Source organism: Abrus precatorius, unplaced genomic scaffold, assembly GCF_003935025.1.
Source record: "Abrus precatorius isolate BTA unplaced genomic scaffold, Abrus_2018 Scaffold7, whole genome shotgun sequence".
Taxonomy (NCBI): Eukaryota; Viridiplantae; Streptophyta; class Magnoliopsida; order Fabales; family Fabaceae; genus Abrus; species Abrus precatorius.
In genome coordinates, this window is record NW_020874417.1 from 24,722,977 (window position 1) to 24,745,419 (window position 22,443).

Below are 22,443 nucleotides of genomic sequence, written 5' to 3' on the forward strand. Positions count from 1 at the left end.
GGTTCACTAGGCTACCCCCTTCGTCCATTGATTTGTTTGCAACCCTTACCAGATGATTCAATTTATAGTTTGCCACTAGTCATCCTCATCAACTGACCTCGTTGGTTTTGCTTAATATTCACTAGGAGAAGAAGGAAACACTCAGGTCGTTTATGAAACATTTCGGGCAAATGGCCCTCTCTATCTAGAACTTGGATCCGGCAATTGCGATGCACCATCTTACAACAGCCCTTAGGCCAGGACCATTTGTCAACAGTATCTGCAAAAAAACCTTCTGTCGACCTAGATAAACTACGTTGTTGAGCAACCAAGTACATGCAAATGGAAGAACTGGCAAACTTCCACAACCAGGCCCATATGGAGCAAGTGTCCAGTTGAAGAGAATCTGAAGGGAACGAACACGCAAGAAACAAACACGAAAACAAGGACCAAAAGATCAGAACTGAATGTCTCCCGAGGAGATCTAGGTTTGTAAGTTACACAATGTTACACCAACCGGTCCAAGGTACTCGAGCAGGCTTTAGCAACAGAGATATTGACAATATCGAAGCGCACGAACACTCTCAATCGGGCTAGAAATTATACTTAGTAAATTTAGTGCACTCTTTTCTCACTCAGGTTTTGTCCTCTTTTTAGAACGTGAAAAGAGGTTTTCCAGATAAGGTATTTAATAAGACACTTCATCAATAAAATGACAGAACTTTCTTTACAAGTCAATAGTCTCTTATTATTTCCTCCCGAGTACCTCACTTGACTAAGGTTGAATCAAAATTCCCTCCTGAGTACTTCACTTGGCTAAGGTTGAATGAAATATTTCCTCCTAAGTACCACACTCGGCTAAGGTTAAATTAAATACTTCCCCCCGGGTACCTTACTCGACTAAGGTTGAATAAAAATTCCCTCCTGAGTACCTCACTTGGCTAAGGTTGAATCAAAATTCTCTCCTAAGTACCACACTTGGCTAAGGTTGAATTAAATATTCCCTCCCGAGTACCACACTCGCCTAAGGTTGAATTAAATATTCTCACTCGGCTAAGGTTGAATTAAATATTCCCTCCCGAGTACCACACTTGACTAAGGTTGAATTAAATATTCTCTCCCGAGTACCTCACTTGGCTAAGGTTGAATTAAATATTCCCTTCCAAGTACCAAACTTGGCCAAGGTTGAATTAAATATTCCCTCCCGAGTACCACACTTGGCTAAGGTTGAATTAAATATTCTCTCCCGAGTACCTCACTCGGCTAAGGTTGAATTAAATACTCCCTTCCAAGTACCAAACTTGGCCAAGGTTGAATTAAATATTTCCTCCGGAATACCTCACTCGGCTAAGGTTGAATCAATATTCCCTCTCGGGTCCTCACTCGACTAAGGTTGAATTAATATCTCTCGGATATCTTGCTCAAATAAGATTTAATTACTTTTTTCAGATAACCTATCTCGGTTAGTATCTATATTCCCAAGTACCTCGCTTGGTTAAAAGTTTGATTATTTTCTCCTATCAACCCCTCTCGGTTAAAGTAAAATTTACATTTACGAGTACCCATTCTATTCGAATGTTTGCTGACACATACCTCACTCAGCTATTGTCTAATAAAGAATGATTGTTGTCAGGTAACGTATTCGGTTCAAGTTGTTAAAAAAAATAAAATTACAAATATCATAGATACTACTCATCTTTAACTTGTTCTCTTTTAAACGTTATTTTAAAAGTTATCATTAATACACAAGTAAACTTGTCTATTTCATCCTCGAATGCAAGGCGCCTAACCCCCCCCTTCGGCCCCATCCTTGGATGCAAGGCGCCTAACACCCCCTTCGACCTCATCCTTGTATGTAAGGCGCCTAACATCCATTCGGCCTCATCCTTGGATGGAAAGCGCCTAACCCCCCTTCGGCCCCATCCTTGGATGCATGGTGCCTAACACCCCTTCGACCTCATCCTTGGATGCAAGGCACCTAACACACCCCTTCGGCCTCATCCTTGGATGCATGGCGCCTAACACCTCCTTCAGCCTCATCCTCGAATGCAAGGTGCCTAACACCCTTTCGGCCTCATCCTTAGATGCACCTCATCCTTGGATGCAAGGCGCCTAACACCCCCTTCGACCTCATCCTTGGATGAAAGGCGCCCAACACCCCCCTTCGGCCTCATTCTTGGATGCATGGCGTCGAACACCCCTTCGGCCTCATCCTTGGATGAATAGCGCCTAACACCGCCTTTCGGCCTGCTTACTTCTTCATTACAACCGAATACCACCTCCGTCAAAGTGTCATGGGTAAATACATTATTAAGCCCTCGCTTCGTACCTCTTTGGGCTTGGGGAGCTAGTGTACTTGATAGGACACTATTCGGTCTTACCTCTAAGAAAAGGTAACCGAGTACCCCTTCGATCTAATATAGTCGAATATCCTTTATTAGATTAAAAGGTAATTAATCCAATTAAGGGTAATAATCAGAATATTATCTACTTTAATTAAAGGGTCAAAACTAAAGCTAACTCAACAAGCCCATTAGCCCATAACAATGCGTATAAAAGGAAGATAGGAAATATAGGTAAAGGGTGGACTTTTCAATATAAAATAGCATTTATTACTCAGAACCGAATCCTGACTTCAGCATCAGAGTGCCTTTTGCATGTACCCTCTCCACATCAAGTAACATCAGCAAGATATGGAAGGACGTCACCCTATCCAAGCAGAGACTTGAAGACTAGTGTTTCCTGAACAAGAACAGAAGAATTTAATAAAGCTTCAACGTCACTATTCTAATAAAAGATTACCTAATTCTATTTGATCTCTTAACTTAAGTATCTCTTTCAATTTTTTAAGCTTAAATTTCAATCACAAACATTGAATTTATTAAACTAGCAGTTAGAAATACAACGAAAAAACTTAAACTAACTTCAGAAACAAAGATGAAAGACAATGAGTTTGAGAAAATAAGATTAAATTTAATGTAAATGAGAAGAAAATTCACCTTCAAAATTGTTACAAATAGATTTTTCTAAAAAAATTATCTTTAAAGAATATGTTTCAAATATTGAAGAGCTTTTTTGATTTCAGAAAACATTTTATGTTTCTATTTTCTATTTTTATTTTCTAGAAATTGTTTTCAGTTTCAATATTTTAAAAATGTGTTTGGTTTAACTTTTTATTTTTTGTTTTAAAAAAAACATTGAAAATGTGTTTGGTTTACCTATTTTCTATAACAGATTTATTTATTCTTTATATAAATTTTAAAATTAACCATTAATTTTTTATTAATAAACAAATTTTATAATATATATCCTTATTAATGTCAATTTTATTTCACTTTTTATTTAACAAATTTAAATATTATCACTATTGTGTCTTAAGACTCACGAATAATAAAAATATAATAAAATATAGTTTAAATACGTGTGATGCACAAGTTTTTTTAATTAAAATTAATTAATCTTGTTTATATTTATTAATTTTTTATAAAAATAGGTTTAAGAAAATTAAAGAGTGTATACTCTTTTCAATTTTATCTTATTTAATTATAAATATTTTAATAATGTGTGTGAGTACTCCTATGTTTCAAAAATTATTATTAAAATATAAATATATCAAAAAATTTAAATAGTAACTGAAAGTATAATAATGAAAAATGAGAAAAGAGTATAAATATGAATTTTTAAATTTATTTATTAATTTATATAAATAAAATATATAAAAATTATAAAAATAGTATAATATATAAATAAATATTTTTTTAATATTTTAAAAATAAAAAATAGTGTATAGTGTATAAGAAGCAATTAACATATTGGAAGTAGTAAGTGAATGGTGTAATGCATAACATAAATTATATCTTTTCAAGTTGTAATCTTAAATTTAGATTCTTATAATTATTTTTCTTTACTTATTTATAAATTACATCAATGAAAGCTTTTGTGTTTTAGGTTGTCTATTCTATGACCTCTCTCTTCTCACTTTTTTCTCTCATCTTGTGCTAATAACTCTATATTAAGCAAGCATATAAAAATAAGAATTATCGTTAATTGATTTTAAAATAAATGTGTTAAATAAATAAATAACCTATAAACAAAGTGATAATTTATTATTAAGGTAACATATTCTAAATTTTCTTTGATCAAAGTTTTGCCAATATAGAAAGTAATTTCCTTTAATTTTCATTAACTAACATATTTTATATATACACCAATTGGAATAATTACTATTTTTGCAAAAACACATGTACAAAGGATGACATCCATATTATATAAAAATTAAGCATTGGTTCAAGGGAGAGGATAACATCAAAATTATACGAAAATTAAAAAACTCACATGTAGAGATATAAAAATAATAATAATGCCTATCAAAATTTTAATAAGAAAAACAATACGAAAATTTTAGAAAATAAAGTATAGAGAAAAAAATAGTAAGAACAGTGAAAGTAAGAAATTTTGTCAGTGTATTTCAACCAAAAAAAAAACATGGAAGAAAAGGAAGGAGGAAGAGGGAAAAAAATATGAATAAGATGAGGATAATTACCTATAACAAGCCTAACTGAAAAAAAAAAAAAAAAAAAGACAAAGGAAAATGTGCAGCTGAATGAGAAAGACAGAGTGTGAAATGAAATATAAGTTGGTGGAATATAATATAGTTTAATTAAAATTGAATCATAATATCAATACTTTTTTATTTTTCTCATTTTTAAGTATTTATATTTTCAAATAAAAAGTTGAAAACAAGATTTTTTTTATTTTCAAATTTGGATTAAATTTTAAAAATATTTTCTAAAATTTAACCAAACACCAAACATATTTTCTCTTCTATTTTATGTTTTTATTGAAAATAAAAATAAAAAATTGAGCAAACTAAATAAAATATGATATTTTGATAATAGTAACTTGCAAAATATTAAAGAGATTAAAATATAAATATCGTAACTTTTAAATTTTATCATAACAAATTATTTTACTAATTAGTTCATAAGTTATATAATACACTAACTCATATTTATCTGTGTTATTATAAATGGGTAATGTAGAAAAATAACCCGTCAAATATAGTGATTTATAGATAACATTTGAAGGCCTATTGTCATTTTCGTTGCTACCGCATTCTCTGCTCTGATTTATCATCTCTAACCTAAAAAAATCTCATTTATTTCCATTTCATATCTCATATCACCTTTCCTATTCTCTTATTACCTTTAACGAATTATCTAATATAATTTTAACCTTATTAGAAACTACAAAAAATTTTAAGAATTTTCGCTTCTATATTCTATATAGTTAGTAATTTTTAGTACATTATTATCTCCATCCTTAAATTATTTTTTGTTCAGAAAATACCCTTTGTTTGCTTGTATATTTCGTTCGATTATCATTAGTTTGTTATACAGCTTCCTCTTCAATTTTTATGCATAAGATTTCTAAGTAATTAAGTAAGAAAGAAAGACACTTCTTTAAACCGTAATTGTAATTGGATAAAATAAGGGTAGAGGTAAAAGTTCTAACTCATCTATTATCCTCGTACAAAAATGAGATAACAGTAATCGTAAAAAGATAGGCTAAGTTAAAAATCCAATTAATTTCACGTATTCAACTGTAAAAATATAAGAAGCCATTTAAAAATTGGAGAAGAAAAAGATTAAACTATAAATCAAATAAAGATTAATTAAATTAGAATGAAAAGGACGAAATTAAAAACAAACTACACTACAAAAAAGAATAAAAATAATAGAATCTACATTAATCCTTTTGTATTTAAAATTTCAAAAATTTGTTTTATATCCATATAGATACGTATTCAGTCTTTTATAGGTAAAACAATGTATATAATATGGTTTTTGAAATTAAGTAACTGCAATTAAGATTAAATTGATTTTTGAAATTCAATTTTAAAAAAAGTGACAGAATTTACTAATTGTACAAACTCATTTAAGGTACAAATGCAACACGGGCAAGGCCTTCACGGTGGGCTCGTGAAATTGGACCAGGTAGAAATCGGGCTTCATATACCCAATTTATATTTTTGTCTTCATTCGGAGTGGCCCATTGCAACGATCATGACCTATAACGTTGCCGTATGATTGCCATCTGATAATTCGGGAGGCTTATTTTGTATCGTTGTAGTCAATTTCTTGCTGTTGACAAAAACATTTTATCGGAAAGATATATAATATCATATCAGAAACGGACAAACGAGGAATTTGGCCTTTTCCCTGTTTGTTTTTGGATTAGCCCCCGTTTTGTTCCCCGAAAACAACGTAAAAATGATATGATCACCTTCATCACGGAATTAAATTGGTAAATTGGATTAAACAAGACTGAATGGATAATTTGCCTTTACTTTTTAACAATAATCTTTATATTAATAATTAATTACTATTTAAAATCATCTTAAACAGTTTAATTTAAATTAGTTAAATCTATTCATTTTTATTTTTAATTAGCAATTTTGATAAATCTTTATCTTTAAAGTCGTATTGAATGATTTAATTTAAATCACTTAAAATGTATTTATTTTTAATTAGCAGTTTTCATATATTCAAAAAGTTTATTTTTTGCGGCAGATTTAACCTTAATATTAATGTTTATTTTAAATTTTAGTATTGAAAATTAATAACTGATAAAATTATAGAAAATCCTCAACTTTAAATTAAGTTTATTATAAAAATAACAGTAAAAAATAAATAAAAAAATTTCTTAAAGTGAGAAAGATTTTGTTTGGTCTATATAAGGGAAAGTACAAGTTGTTTGTTTGAAATTGTTTGGTCTATATTTTGAACTAAAATCCTTTCAAAATGGCACATATTATTTCAATGCTTTCTGAAATAAGACCTGTGAAGGTGGATTGAAAGATAATGATTCAGATCATTCATTTGTGGTTTTCTCATGAATTTTGAACTAAAACTCAAGTTAATAGCATGAACATAATTTTAGTTGATGAAAAGGTAAAGCTTTTATATTCCTTTAGTCAAAGTGCATAAAATTTTCTTCTTACTTAATTTATTTTGGTTCCTTCATGTTCTCTTATTATTTCATAATTCACGGATTTATTGTACTGTTAGAAAGGATATTATATCACGTTATGAAAATGTATTCCGTGAAGATAATGTGTGTATTATGGAAAATTTTATGGTAATAACTCCTAAAAAGATGATGCGAACCACTAAACACAAATGGAAGTTACATTTGATAGCAACCATCAGAGTTTCAAAAGTCAAATGTGACAACATCTCTTTTAACTATTTTGATTTTGTTCCATTCTCAAAAAAATTAAGCGGGTTAGATGAACTATATCTAATTGGTGAGTTTTATTTTTTCTAGGTTTAAGCTGCATATTAATGTTATGGATTCTACTTGGATCTGCTTCTTTTACAATATTTGAAAATCCCCTATCACAGTTCATTGGAAAGTTTGCAAAACAATTGAAAACAGAGATGACTGAAGAGGATTGTGTTGATATTGATTTCATTTAATCTTTTATATTTATTTTAATCTATAATATTTTTAAAATAGCTTTCTACTCTTATAGGCAAATGTGACTAATGGATTTCCTCCTGAGATTGATACAATATTATTCAAGTTCTTTCTATTCAAAGTTGAAATTACTCAAGCAAATTTAGATACTAATTGAGTTTTATGCAATGTTAAGAGACTTATTGATAGTGTTGATCTAATTGACCAGTTTAAGTCATTGCACGGTATTAAGGTATATTTTTAAAATTATTAATGATTGAAATAAAGGTGTCAAATTTTGATTTCAAAATAAAATAATTAAATCTTGTATATTAGTGGAACAATGATGAAGTAGAAGAAAATTCAGAGGACACTTTGTCAACTCAAAATGCTAATAATTTGAAAGTTGTAATTTGTTTTTAATTAATTTAATCGTCTTCAAATTGAAATGAAATTTCAATTGATAAATTTATTTATTATCAAATCTCTAAAAAAAATTATATTATGTTTGATGCATGAAGACTTTGAATAAAGGTGCTGGCTTAACCATGAGTAATATTGAAGATGAGCAAATAATTGATATTACCAAGGTAGTAAATGAATTGACTTCAAATGAATAACAATATTGTAAAAAATATTGATTTAAATGTTGATTATAATTTATATTGTGTTAGGATTCCCAAATAGTTTCTATTGAAGTAGCTCTTGCTACCAAGCAACCCTGCAGGATGGTAATGAATGAAAATGAAATGAGTCCATTAATTGTTGAGGAGTCACAAACACAAGATTCAAGGACTGAGTCTTTAAAGAAGTCATCATTAAAAAAAAGTTAAATGCTTAATTTTCACGGATTTAATTTTATTTTTATTTATATGTGACTTTTTTTATGTTTAGTTATAAAATTATTTGCTAATATTTTAATATATTTGAACCATTATATTCTCTTCCAATGTCATATGAATGAAAAAAAAATTGAATATATAAATCTAACTTTTAAATTATTTTAGAAAAATTCTTATCACACTTTGATTTAAGTGCTTCATTAATATTTCTTTCTTTCAAATAACTAATATTTTTATTAGTAATAATATTAACATATACTAATTAATTTTAAACTTTCAAAGAGTTTAAATATTATTATATTAACATGTATAATTTTATATTTGTCATAATATTTGTCTATGTTTTATATGTGACTCATAAAGTTTATATTATATCAACATGTATAATTTTAATTGATATAAAAATTTATTTTTGTATTCAATATAATTATTCTTCTCTTTTACTTTCTATTTAAATCTTAATTGAAATTTTAAAATATATAAAGTATATAAAAATTTGCATATGAAAATTTATTTATCTTATTTTTTTAATCTATTTATATTTAATATTATTCAATATAATATAATTTTATTATTATATATTTTTTATTTTTAAATTATATTTTATAATATTAATATATACTAATATACAATATAAACAAATTTATGTGACATATAAATATATTTACTAATTTATGATTAAATTATTATTAATAACATTTTTAAAGTTTAAAGTCACATATATATTATTTTTAACTGTTAAATTTATTTTTAATAGATAATTTATTTTAAAAAATAACCAAAATTTTTATTTTATATTTTTTCTTTCTGTTATATTAAAAATAATAAATTTTATATTTAATTATAATTATTTTATAACTAAATTATATATATATATATATATATATAATGCTCGGACATATTTACTAGACATAAGAGAATTAATCTTTTTTGTTCTAAAATTGTGTGCTATATAATTTTGTAAGATAAAAAATGTTTTTTAGTATTTATAAATATGGTTAATATTTATTTTATTCTTTCAATAATTTTAGTCCTACAAAATCTGTTTTTAGTATATTGTAAGTCTTAATGCAATATATAAAATATTTTATATTTTAAATTTTAAAATAACAGATTAAGTAATAAATATATAATTTAATAATAAGTGGTTAAATTATGATACATGACAGTTGTTTCAAAAATACAAAATAAGCTTATTCAATAAAATAAATATTTTTTATCCTTAAATTGTGTGCCATATAATTTTGTAAGATAAGATATATAATTTTTGTCTTAAAAAATTTTAAATATATTAAAATTTATTTTTTTACTATGGATCTTTATGTTGTGGTATGTATACATATTAAATTATTATAAATTAATTATAAGAGTATTTTTAAATTTTATAGATTTAAATTTATAATCTTATAAATTAAAATAATATTTGAGTTTAATTTTTTTACTTTTAAAGTTAATTTATAAATATGTAAAAGTATATTATAAATCTTAATATAATATATGAAATAATTTTATTAATAATAATATTAATATATTAATTAATTTTAAATTTTAAAACAATTTAAATATTATCATATATATTTTATATAATTATTATTTATTATATGATACATGACATAATAATTTATTTATGCATCGCACATATCACCTTTCTAGTATATATATATATATATATATATATATATATATATATATATATATATATATATATATATGTGGTCATAGGACAAGGATAGATTGCATGTATGTGATTAGTTACTATTGCTGCACCATGAATGGCGATGACATAAATGGATTGCAGAAATACAGAATGGCCACGTCTGCTATATTTTGATCTAATGCCAACAATCTTCTTTCAGTTACACAGTGGATTGAGAACAAAAGAACATGCATATGCACTTTGAAAGGTTAAATTATAATATTTATTGTCTAATACATTTTTTAATAATTAAATTAAAACAACATGATTTATAATAAAACAAAAGAGCATACAACATAGCCAGAAGTAAGGATAAAGGGGGAAAATATGCCACAAGTGGGCACCCTGCCTGCATATGCAATTATATATCTGATCCAATAAAAGATGGAGAAATAAAAAAACAAAAAAAAAAACATTTCTCTCTCTCATAAATGAACTGAGCCTAGTAAGCAGTAAAACTAGGTCCATTTTGTAATAACTTTTGTCTCACCTCCATGGAAAGGGGAACAAAAGGAAAAGTTTCCACATATATAAAATTTCAAATTTGTTCAAAATAAATAAACAAATTTGTTGGCTTAGGTTCAACCCATTAATTAATGAGTGTTACAGAAAGTCATGTTAATTTGCGTCTACTAATTATGACCACATAATATGCTATGCGATTTATCAGTTGGATGATGCATAGATAGCTAGAGTCTAGCATTCATAAGTCAACTGTGATGTTAGAGATTCCAAGGCATTCCCATCAATATTCTGTATCTAAATTTGCAGCTTCACAAACTATCTAGCACTTACGCTCGTACACTTGAAAAAAATGTTAACACAATATTGGTTACGTGCATACACTTCAACGACAGGTTAGTTACGTCCAATTTTACAAAAATTACACATGATTATTTCACTATTTAAAAATTAAATTTAATAATTGACAAAAATAAAATAAAATAACGGCAGCATTACTATATATGTTTTTTACATAATTGAATATAACGAGGAAACAGGGAGAAGAGAAGATTTGTAATATTTGTTGGCAGAATATTTTGCTATATATAGGGGAAACGGAGAAAGAAAATGAAGAGGGAAGCGGAAAGAAGAAGGAAAAGGGTGGCGTGAGGAAATTGGGGTAAACAGTTAACGAAAGCTACTACTAAAGTAAACAGTAATAATCGAAGGAGAAACGGGGAGAGAGAGAGAGAGTTGAAGTTGAAGTCAAACGTGAATACACATTACACGCACGGGACGGGACAATAAGCATTGGTTTGTTAGTAGTGTATGTATGGCGTGTGTATTGCTTCGGTTCTTCTCATGCGCTATTTTCTTCGTCTCCGTCCAACAACAACATTGAACGGTGGCGGCTTCATCTGTACGTAATTTTGGTGGCAACAATTGAAACCCATATCGCGATTTCGCCCCCAAAAGGCGTGAGTGCTCAGATCCATATCGGCTTCACGTCCATTCCTATAGGGAGAAAGAGTGCAACCTTAATTATCGTGAGAAACGAGATGGTGTCGGGACAAGTCGTGAAGGTGAAGAGAAATACGCTACGAGCATGCATGACATGCCCTCTTTGCAATAACCTCTTCAAAGATGCTACCACCATCTCTCTCTGCCTTCATACCTGTTCGTCTCTCTTCTTTCTCTCTATAACCCCCTTTCTGTTGTTTGTGTTTCTGTTCTTACGTTCTCTTATTGTTGTTGTTGTTGTTGTTTCTTTGCTAATTTGATTTTTATGCTGTTTCCGCTTTCTTCTCTCTTTCAGATTCTGACGTTGCTCTTGTTTTATCTTCATCTGCAGTGTATTCTTCGTTCACCCTTCTGAGTTCTTGCTTATGGTTATTTGATTTGTGATTTATATCCAATTCCCTGGATTTACTTGATTTGGGTTTTCAATGCACTGTGTGATTGGTGATTTTCATGATCTGGGTTTCTTTCAAACATTCATTCTAATCACTGATTACCCAAGCCTCTTGGTCTTGATTATGTTATGGCATGAATATTTTGTGATTTTTGTGCTGTGCTAACTGCTATTGCGTGAAGAGAACGTTAAACTATTGTCTTCTTACAGTTATGGTGCAACAGGACTCACATGAGTCACTATATCTGATATGTCCTTTACGTTTTTGTGTTTGTTCGGTTGTTTGGGTTTCTATGATTTGACGGGTAAGGAATGGAATCAGAATCATCCTAATTGTGTCTGTTCCGTCTTATTTCAATTTCCTTTGCCTAAGTGGAAATGGAGCATGGGTGTGGGTGACATTATTATGGTCATTCCTCGTTTACAATCAGAATGTAAGGTGGGACACTGTTATGAAGTTTTCTGAGGAAGTGTAGTTGTGGTGGACTTTCATAGTATGTTTGTTTTATAATTCGAGCAGCACATGATATTTATGACAGTTCTGAATCTCACACGTACACTTTCTTGCTTGCACCTCTTTTGAGATCATTGCTTGACACCTTCAAGGGTCTTCTGTACAATGCACTGACCAATGAAACCTCCACCAGTTTGCAGGAAGTGCATATATGAGAAACTCTCGGATGAGGAGATGGATAGCTGCCCAGTGTGCAATATTGATCTTGGCTGCCTTCCGGTGGAAAAACTCAGGTCGGTTGCTGTCTTCCATTGCCAACTTAAAGTCGCAGTTTGTGTAATTTATGACTTATTTGAACTGTACTACACAAACATGCAGCTGGAATTTTGGCTGTAGATGTATTAATATCTGTTGGTTTGTTTATTCTGTTTCTTTTGTCCTTCCTTCCCTTGCTTGTCTCTACTGGTTATCAATGTTCATGATCAACCTCTGCCCTTTTCTTTCTTGTTATAGAACTGGTTTATCCTTAGTACAATCACATGAAAGTCGTGGCCTTAAATATCCTTCACAATGTAATTACTTAATACTTTGTTAAACTCCTTCTCTTTCTTTTAGTTGAATTTCTTTTCCCTACTTTCAGAAATATCAGTCACAAAATAATGTTTGCCGCATCTTTCTTAATTTTGTAACATATAATTGTTTAACTGTTGACCTAAACCATTTGGACATAAAATTTAGCTCTGTAAAAATATTATCTATTATATTTTAAAAAGCATCCTTTTGCCTAAAGTCTAAAAAGATGGCAAATAGATTACATTTTCAATGCGGTTGGAACTTACATGTGCATTTCATCTGCAGCTTGTGAATTTTGGTGAAGACTGATGTTTTTATATAATGGATCTTCAATATGAAAAGCTCAATCAGAGTGACATCTTTCTCATATTCAAGCATGTTAGATTTGAATGAGTAACTTCTTAGAGGAATGCATGCATAAATTATTTTGTAGATTTTTGAAAACCAGCAGTCTAGTCAATCTGTAGGAAAATCTCTGTGAAATAAGCAAGGGTTCCTGTTTATTATATGCAGGCCAGACCATAATTTGCAAGATATAAGGGCAAAAATATTCCCTTTTAAAAGAAAAAAGATCAAGGCCCAAGAAGTTTTGTCTTCAATATCCTTGCCTGCAAAAAGGAAAGAAAGATCACTTTCATCATTGGTTGTAAGTGCTCCCAAGGTTTCAATGCAACCTGGCTTTACAGGAAAGAGAACAAAAACCAGTACAAGAAAGGCTGCTGCTTTACGTGGATGCAGCTTTCTACTTGAAGAATCCATAAAGAAGGAAGAAACAAATGGTGAAGATAATACGGTATGTTCAATTTACCTGATTCGTCGAATATGACTTCTGAAAGTGAAAGGTGTAGGTTATCACCAGGACTTGTCTTACTTTTCTATTTTTTTTAGACTTTTGCTGGTTTCTATTTGACATCAAGAAAGCCTCTGCTTCATGTCATAGTATGGTCATGAAGCGTGGGTATAATGCAATAATGGCCATTGTATAATCATTAATTCATTATATTTTTGTAGGATTCTTCCGTGGCTGAGCCTTCTAAGAAGCATAAGCCCAATGAAGATGCAGAGAACAGTGTGGAACATACAGAAGGGAAGGTTGATCTCTGGACACCACTAAACTGTCTTGTTGAAGCTGCCAACAGAACAAAGTCCTCCAGGTCAAATTCACAAGCAACTCCTCTGGCCAAATTAGAGTCTCCAATTACTCCTCACGGTGGACAAGATACGCCTGAAATTACAACCAGAACAGACCTACCTGCTTCTGTCCAGAGTGAATTAAACATTCCTAAAAACAAAAATAAAGATACTGGACATAAAACAATATTTGGAGATGACAAGGATGGAAACAGCTTGCCATCAGGACCGGTGAAGAGAAGAAGGTTGCGTCCTGCTGGTCAGAAAAGAGTTGCAGCATCTGAGATGTCTGGCTCATCTCCTGTCCTGCTAGATGCAACAGGAGGAAAGAGCAACAGAAAAAACAGTCCCATTTGGTTTTCATTAGTTGCTTCAGAGGACCAGTAAGTTCTTTACATATACGACAATCATACTAAGTATAAAGTTTTGATCTTCTGTGGACCTTACAGAAATTAATGTTATTACTCAGGAAAGGAGATGTTCCCTTGCCACAAATCTCAGCATGTTACTTAAGAATAAAGTAATTCTTCTGACTCATTACAGATTTTAAAGATTTTCTTGATTTTGCTATTGTGAGTACAACTTTGGCTTGTGCATTGAACAGAATATAAATTTTCTCGTTTGGAGTCCAATTTAGGCTAACAATCAATAAGATAAAATGGTGCTTTTTATTTTCATATGATCTCTCATGATTTCATAAACTCTGAGGATTACTGCATCCCAAGAGAAAATTATACATTTCTGCATTTAAAGATATGACTCACAGATGTTATGATGTTCAGGCAGCAAATAGCACAAAGTTAATCTTACATATTTTGTAATTTAGCTGTGGACGGATTTTCTTGGAACAACCTTACATTCAGAAATCAGGAGATTGAGGATCACTGTCTAAGTCATATGTTGATTTGTTTTGCTGTTATTCGAGATGGTTGATGCACGTATTGATGGTCATTGTCTGAGTCCCAGTTTTAGCAGAGAACTTAACTTCAACTTCCACATTAAATCATTTGAAATATGTTGATATTTCAAGCTTCTTTGGCTCTATTGTTTCTTACTTGCTTGTCCTCTTTCTTTACTCTTTTCTCTTTTCTTGAATATATTACCTTTCTCATGATAAGGATTCATAGGTCATAATTGTATAATTCTTTGTTTCTGACCTCATCACAGGGATGGTACCGTGCCTGTCTCATTTATTCAGAAGTACCTAGTGAAGAAACTTAATCTTGCCAGCGAAGCAGAAGTGAGTAAATTATAATCACTACCTTCTAAGAACTAAGAAACATAGTACAAGCCTTGTGGACATTGTCCACCAAGGCTACCATAAGAAATTAATGCAACTATGAAAGCTAGAGTTTAGGGACTGTCCCAGATTTTATTTTTAAAATTCTGTACTTTTCTATGTAATCGAAAGCAGCAAATATAACAGATGCACAACTACTGACTACTGAGTACAGCAATAGAATCTCCATTGCTACACGCCCATGCACCCACACAATTTCGTTATGTAAAGAGAATGAAAATATTGGAAAGGGAATTCTTCTGAAGTTTCAACACCAAATCATCTCGTAGGCTTTAAAAACTGAATTAACATTTGAAGGCACTGAAAATATACCTTCTTAGTCCTTTCACCTTTGGTCCTGGTTTTACCAAGTGAAAACGCTGCCTCAATTTCCCATATATACAGCCCTTTTTCTTTTCTAAACGGCTCAAGGATATTTCAATACTAGGGTTGTATCAGATAATTGACCGACTTATTATTTGGCAAATCAGTGTACTATGTGAATTTCAATTACCTCATGATTTGCAGGTTAAGAACTTTGAACTGCCATCAGACTTGAACTTTTTTATTTGGACAAATATTACTATTACAACAAATTTTCTTTGCAAAGCAAAAATAATAATTCAAGTCAAACATAAGCAAATTGGCTGGTGCAATAGACTGTTACTGTTTTCTAATTTGCGCAGGTGGAAATAATGTGCCGGGGTCAGCCAGTGCTCCCATCTCTGCAACTGCATAACTTAGTAGATCTATGGTTCCGGACAGCATCAACCTCAAAAAAGATACCAGCGTCTGTGGGGTCCTCAGCCAAGGATTTTGTGATGGTTTTGTCCTATTGTCGAAAGGCCTTGCCTTCTTGAGAAAATTCCCTATTCTATTTATATCATTCTGCCTTCAGAACTTTACATATACATATTCAACTGTTTTGACTTTTGGTACCATTCTCGCTGATATTGCTGCTTAGGGAATTGTTCATGTAGTACCATGCGATGAGTTTATATGAATTTGTTTTACTCCTGACTGAAAATTTGTTCATCTGTCGTTATTCTTTGGATCATTAAACATTTAATATTTCTTGTTGATCTAAGTCCAATGATGTCTTTCTCTTGGTATGAATGAAAGTGAGAACCATCCAAGCCTGCAAGAGCGTTTGACTTACAGGGCACCTTCAACCATGCTAGTTGCATTTATCATACTCTTAATGGGAACTTTCCACTATGAGGCCTACACAACCAGAGTCTTCACACTGTCCCTCGATATGTTATTTCAATTATGATTTCTGTTATCTCAATTCTGGGAAACGCTTTTCCTTTGAGTTGTGATTGTTTCCGATTTTCATCACAAGGTACTCTTCCGAAATTTCTTTTATCCAAGATTCAATTTTCAAAATGAAATGGTTAATATATTTTAATAAAATTTAAACTTAATGAAGTTATTTTGACATGAGAAATTGTGGTGCTTCATATCAAACAGTATATTCGGATGAAAAGAAAAAACTGAAGATATGTAATATTTTAACACCAAAAATGATAAATAGTATGAAAATTCCATACAAATTTTCTATGATCGAATGACCACCGTTGATGGGAGTGTTGACTATTACATTAAATTCAAGCAATTGACTTGACTGGTCATGTTTTGTTCCAGAAAAAAATGTAAAAATTTTTGTACCCTTGATCAAAACTGTTTTAACACCAAAAGTTGATTGAATTAAGCACAATAAAGTCACGCAAATAATAAATCATAATATCTTTTTTAGTTTTGGGTTTTTTTGTCTTAAACTAGAATATCACCCTCTTTTCCTGAAGTTTACGTTACCTAAAATACTGTAATTCTAATTGCTCAATTCGATATAAAATAAATTTAAAAAAAAATTATTTTCCAAACAGAGTGATTTCTTGACCTAGTATCAGGTAGAAGAATATGTAAAGTGAAATAATGAAATATATCTACAATTAATTTATATTAGAGTTGATGGCAGATAGAACACACGAAAGGGGTTCCAACAACTTCATCATTCTTGAGTCTTCATGAATTTCTACTTTTATTTTTTGTTAACATATCATTGAAAGCAATCTACCACAGTTGAGAATGTTCACAGCAAGTGCAAATTGACCATTGATGCGAGTACCAACGAGGAAATTTAAATTCAAGTAGTGCATTTTTCAGACATTCCTACCGAGCCAATACCTTAATCAATGGCCTAGTTGCCACACTTCTTACTTAAATAAATCTACATGGACATAATTATGCCAAAAGGCCAATACTAAGTTTCCTAATTTTACAAAGGTTGCCAACGCCTACCAAGAACATAATCAGTGGTCGAATAGAGTTATACATCAAGTGTTCATATATGGGAAATTTTAGTTAAAATTGACACGCCATTATCTGCAGTAGGACAATACCTCATCCATGTGATCTGACAGAGTAATGCATACACTTTAGAGCTGCATCTTGACTTGCAGGTCCAAAACAACCAAGCATCAAGTATGTGAAACTCAGACGTTCCAATATTCAGTGACATAAAAACCAATAACCATATTTGAAAAATCACCCAAACAGAAAAGTGAAGACAGTTAATATTCTCATACCACCGTTAATGATGGCATTGATTTGCTCTCACATAAAAATGGAAAAACCAGAGGACGCTAATTTCCAATTTAAAGAAGACATGTGCTACTCATTGCATTAACCAGCACATAATAACCCCCCTCCCATCGATTGGATACCTTTTAATAAGCTTCATTATAATATTCTGATTCCTTTCTTCCCAAATTTCTCCCTTTTACCTTTTCTGAGCTCTTTACTCTTTTCCAGCAACATTCAACAATAATGAGCGCGAAAAGAATTTCACTTTCTTTCAGAAAATTGATAAATAAATGGCTATATAATCAATAAAAGGCAAACCAATTTAAGTCATATGCCCTGTACCAGATTTTAGGAAATGAACAATTACAAGTGTAAAATACAATCGGCATTTCATAATGAACTCAAAGTAGAACAAATTAATAAAATTAACCATCGATAACGCAGAAGAAAGCAAACAGCTAACAAAACTATACCCAATTGTGAGATATTAACCATACTACAAATTAACAGTGGAAAAAGAGTTTATGCAGCAAAATACGCGAACTTATTAAATAGAATCGAAACATGGAATTGAAAAAGTAACAAACAAGATGAACAAGCAAAATAGCTGCATCGTCATTGTCAGTCACTACTTGAATAGATCCTCTGCCTCAGAAAACTCTCGTGTCTATCTAGACAAAACACACCCGATTCCAATTTCTAATTCAATGCTTCACTACAAACATACCGTTACAACCCCAATCCAAACCGAATAAACCAAGGTGGCAGGATCAGCAGCTTGAACGTCAAGCAACATGTAAGAGTCACTGAACACCCAAAAATCCACATTCTCATAGTCATCATTGCCAGGACTACCCTTCAAAACAAAAGACCCAGCTTTGAATTTGAACTCTCCCTTCTTCACAATTGGAATTCCCAAATTAGAAAATCTAAAACTAACTCGATGGTAAACCAGTGCCCAGAACTGAAAACACCTCGCACAACAAAACAGAACCAAACTTGTGAAATAAAATCAAATCGGGGTATAATTTGTTCTCGGAGGTTGACTTCCCACAACAGAAAGCAACGAACTTTCGTCTTCGAGAAACAAATCCTCAGTAACCCTAAACGCGGCATGCAACCCAACAACGATAACACCCACAATCAACGAGACCAATACATTAACGCCCACGTGGGTGGAGACGAGCACAACGACAGTGACGAGGCCCAAAACGAAGAAGACGGTTCGGTCATCGAAGGTTTGGTTAAGAATGACGACGGGGCGATCGCGAGAGAAGTAGAGGTAGAACCAGGCAACGAGGAGGATGAGGAAGAGGATCATGGAGAGGGGATGCCAGAGGAGGCTAAGGAAGAGGATGAAGAGTATCACGGCGGCGTAGTTGAAGCGGAAGTAGCTGAGGTTTCTTCGGAGGCGAAGCATGGCGTCGTCGTAGTTGAAGGGACGTGAGAGGGCGGAGAGGTCAAAGAACTCCCGCCATGAGCGGGGAGTGGCGATCAGATTGGAGGAAGGGATGTTCGGTGGCGGGGGCTCAGTGGGGTTGGGGGTGCCGCCGACGGTGCCGTAGCCGGCGGTGGGTATGGTGGACATTTTGGGACGGTTAGATCTGAAACATGGACACACTTTTATTCTGTCTAATGTGTATATTAATATATAGATTCGAATCGATTGATAAATTGAGAGAAAGGGGTTGGGCGGGCTCTTTTCTTTTTATCTTTCTCTCCCCTCTTTTTCTGGCTTTGCTTTGCCCCCTTTTCATTTTCCAAAATGTTCTTTTAGCATTGGTAAGGATTTTTTTTATATATATTATATTGGTAAGGATATTTAAAATGCATTTTTAAATTATGGATATGAAATAGGTAGAAGTAAGTAATAATAATAATAATAATAATAATAATAATAATAATAACAAGTTTAAAACAGTTTAAATGATGAGTTGTTTTAATTTTGAATTGAAGATTTATTTTTTATTTTTATGAACAATGTTACTCGTGAATCTATTTTTAGGTGATAGAAATTATATATGAACAACGAGAGAGATGGAAAGTTATTAAAAAAAAAAGGAAACACATAAAAAGAAAAATAAATAATATAAAATAATAAAAAGTGATAAAATTGAGGTGAAAGAAATATAAAATACTGTTATAATGTATAAATATTGTTGTTGTTTATTTATTAATTTTCAAGAAAAATCATACTGTTATTACTTATTCCGTCAATTTATTAAAAATTAGAAATTTATTTTTTTTAATGTGCTTAAATGGGATAATTTAGGTAAATAATTTATTTTTTAAATAATTTATAAATTTATGAGTTAAATTTTTTTATTTGAATATTTAATTTTAAAAAATTTAGCAACTTTAGTGAGAGTTTTAATCGACTAAAATCAAAGAATTATAAATCATAAAAAAAGTGAGATTTTGGAATTACTTTTTTTCATTTATATTTTTACTTGATTACAGTTAATTAGTTCTATAAGTTAAATTTTTATATTTTAAATTATTTTTTTAAATATAGTAATATTTTGATTTTAAAAAAAAAGAAATTTAATTACTCTATCTAAATAAAAATATTTAAAATGAAGAAAAATTAATTATTATATCGAAACAAAATATTTTAAAAATTATGATTTTAAAGATTTAATCTCACTTCATACAAACTTGAAATTTTTTCTTTGAGTTAAGAGAGTCTTATATTTAATATTATAATTTTTTTTGTTTATTTTTCTGCTTTCTACAAAAAAAAATATATTTTAAAATAGTAAAAATTTAAATGTTTAATTCTTTAAAAAATTTAATTACCTTATCCTACCACAACCTTAAGTAATTTGTAAGAAAGAGAAAATAAACAATATATTTTTTAAAAATATATTTTAAAAATTCATTAATATTTTAAATTAAAATTATGAATTCTTTAACTAATTATTATTTTAAAATTTTAAAAAATAAATTAAAAATATATTTTAAAAAATTAGTTACTACCACTCTTTTTTTACAAGCTATTGTTTAATTCTGTCAATTTCTATTATTTGTATCTTAGGATACATGTCAAATTATAATAAAATTACATTTATTTCATTATAACGTGATTGTGTTAAAAAGATTGATATTTGAATGTTTTTTTTTATTAAAATTAATGTTGTCTTTAAATTCATATTTAAATTAATGTGATTAATTATAACTTTGTATCAAGTTAAAAAAATTGTTCTAAATTTTATTATAATTTTAAATAAATAAATAAAAATTAAATTATGTAAAAGTTACTTTTAAATAAAGTTAATTTTATATAATTAAATTCATCCCAACTCAAATTTACTTGCTGAAACACTGTTAAGCACTTAAAGCGGTGACAATTAGTGAAATTTTTTTTTACAGTATTTCAGTATTCAAATATTACATTACACATCCCATTAATTTGATTTAAATTAGATAAGTTTTTCATTTCATAACTAATAGAGCATGTTAAAAATATTTAGGCTTAAATAATTAAGCATTATATTTTTATACATGCAGCCTACCTTTTATTGCCATATTGATAAAACGCATTATATTCTTTTCATTTAGCTTACGATAACTGTAGGTATATATAGTAAGAAATGAATTATTTTTATTATAAGGATCGATTTGAAATTAATTAACCTTCCTTCTTTTGTGAAAAAATTAAATTATAAAAGCTCCCGATGCACAAAAACACACTTCTTGTTTGTTTTTAGTTCACTACTGACTTCAGATGAGGTGTATTAACCTCATACCCAGAATACTCTATTCAAACTTGGCGCTGTATTAATAAGATTGTGAACTCCACTGCTACCCGTTTCCATGCAAGTACTGAATTTCCAAAGAAAATGTTTATTTCATTTTTCCTTTTTAAAAGAAGTCCATTTGATACAAACATAAACTGTGAGCTTCTTGTGTGTATCCGAATTCTCTTGTATGTTGGTATCATCTAAATTTTTGGATATATTATTCTTTTTGGTATTTAACTTTGGATATTTTACCTTTTTCTCAACAACCAAAAGAATCCAGTAAAAAGGAGAGAGTGGTTTGGGGAAAGAGAGAACGAGCATGAAACAATTAGAAGTACAATTTTACAATTAGACTTCTCTTCATCTTTTACAATCAAGTCATGCGAAGTCAAAGGATGCCCTAAGCTAAGGATTGGTAGAATAGAACAACTTATCTACTCATATATAATTGAAGGTGTCTCAACAATTAATGCATGGTAATTAAGGAGAGAACACAACCAAACCAAATGTATGCTTTTGTGTCTCACCTGTGCCCCAAATGAATAGACCTGCGAGAGAGATTACCATACCAAGAGAAAAGGCTAAGCATTATAGAAAATATTATGGGGTGATTGGTTAAAGGACCATTAATTAATATCATCCTTAACCAACCCTCGAATTGGATCCAACCATTCAATTAGTTAGCCTCCAACAAAAAACCCCAGAATGAAGAACCTCTTCAAACTTAGCCGAGCTAGCTCCTCTTTCCGCTTCATTGTTTCTTTCTTTCTTTCTTTTTTCTGGTTAATTTTTCTTCTTCTCTCTTCTAGAAACCTGTACAAAACATGGACATTGTTTGAAT

The 22,443-nt window shown here is 30.4% G+C and overlaps 2 protein-coding genes across 3 annotated transcripts; one reads left to right on the top strand and one right to left on the bottom strand.

Moving 5' to 3' along the window:
• The first annotated feature begins 11,053 nt into the window (after positions 1-11,053).
• Positions 11,054-16,353, top strand: LOC113872296 (E3 ubiquitin protein ligase DRIP2-like). 2 transcript variants are annotated; one of them, XM_027509741.1, is made up of 7 exons: positions 11,054-11,598; positions 12,481-12,580; positions 13,374-13,653; positions 13,872-14,374; positions 14,461-14,511; positions 15,159-15,231; positions 15,957-16,348. In XM_027509741.1, exons 1-7 carry the CDS (start codon positions 11,481-11,483, stop codon positions 16,128-16,130), a joined length of 1,299 nt encoding a protein of 432 aa, XP_027365542.1. In that variant the 5' UTR covers positions 11,054-11,480; the 3' UTR covers positions 16,131-16,348. The 2 variants fall into 2 exon arrangements, with proteins under 2 accessions (XP_027365542.1, XP_027365543.1); XM_027509742.1 differs by adding an exon at positions 11,738-11,774 and having other exon boundaries at positions 11,234-11,598; positions 15,159-16,353.
• A 1,887-nt stretch (positions 16,354-18,240) lies between these two features.
• Positions 18,241-19,496, bottom strand: LOC113873519 (PRA1 family protein E). Its single transcript, XM_027511668.1, has one exon. The coding sequence runs from the start codon at positions 19,445-19,447 to the stop codon at positions 18,872-18,874; it is 576 nt and encodes a 191-aa protein (XP_027367469.1). The 5' UTR covers positions 19,448-19,496; the 3' UTR covers positions 18,241-18,871.
• Positions 19,497-22,443: the final 2,947 nt, after the last annotated feature.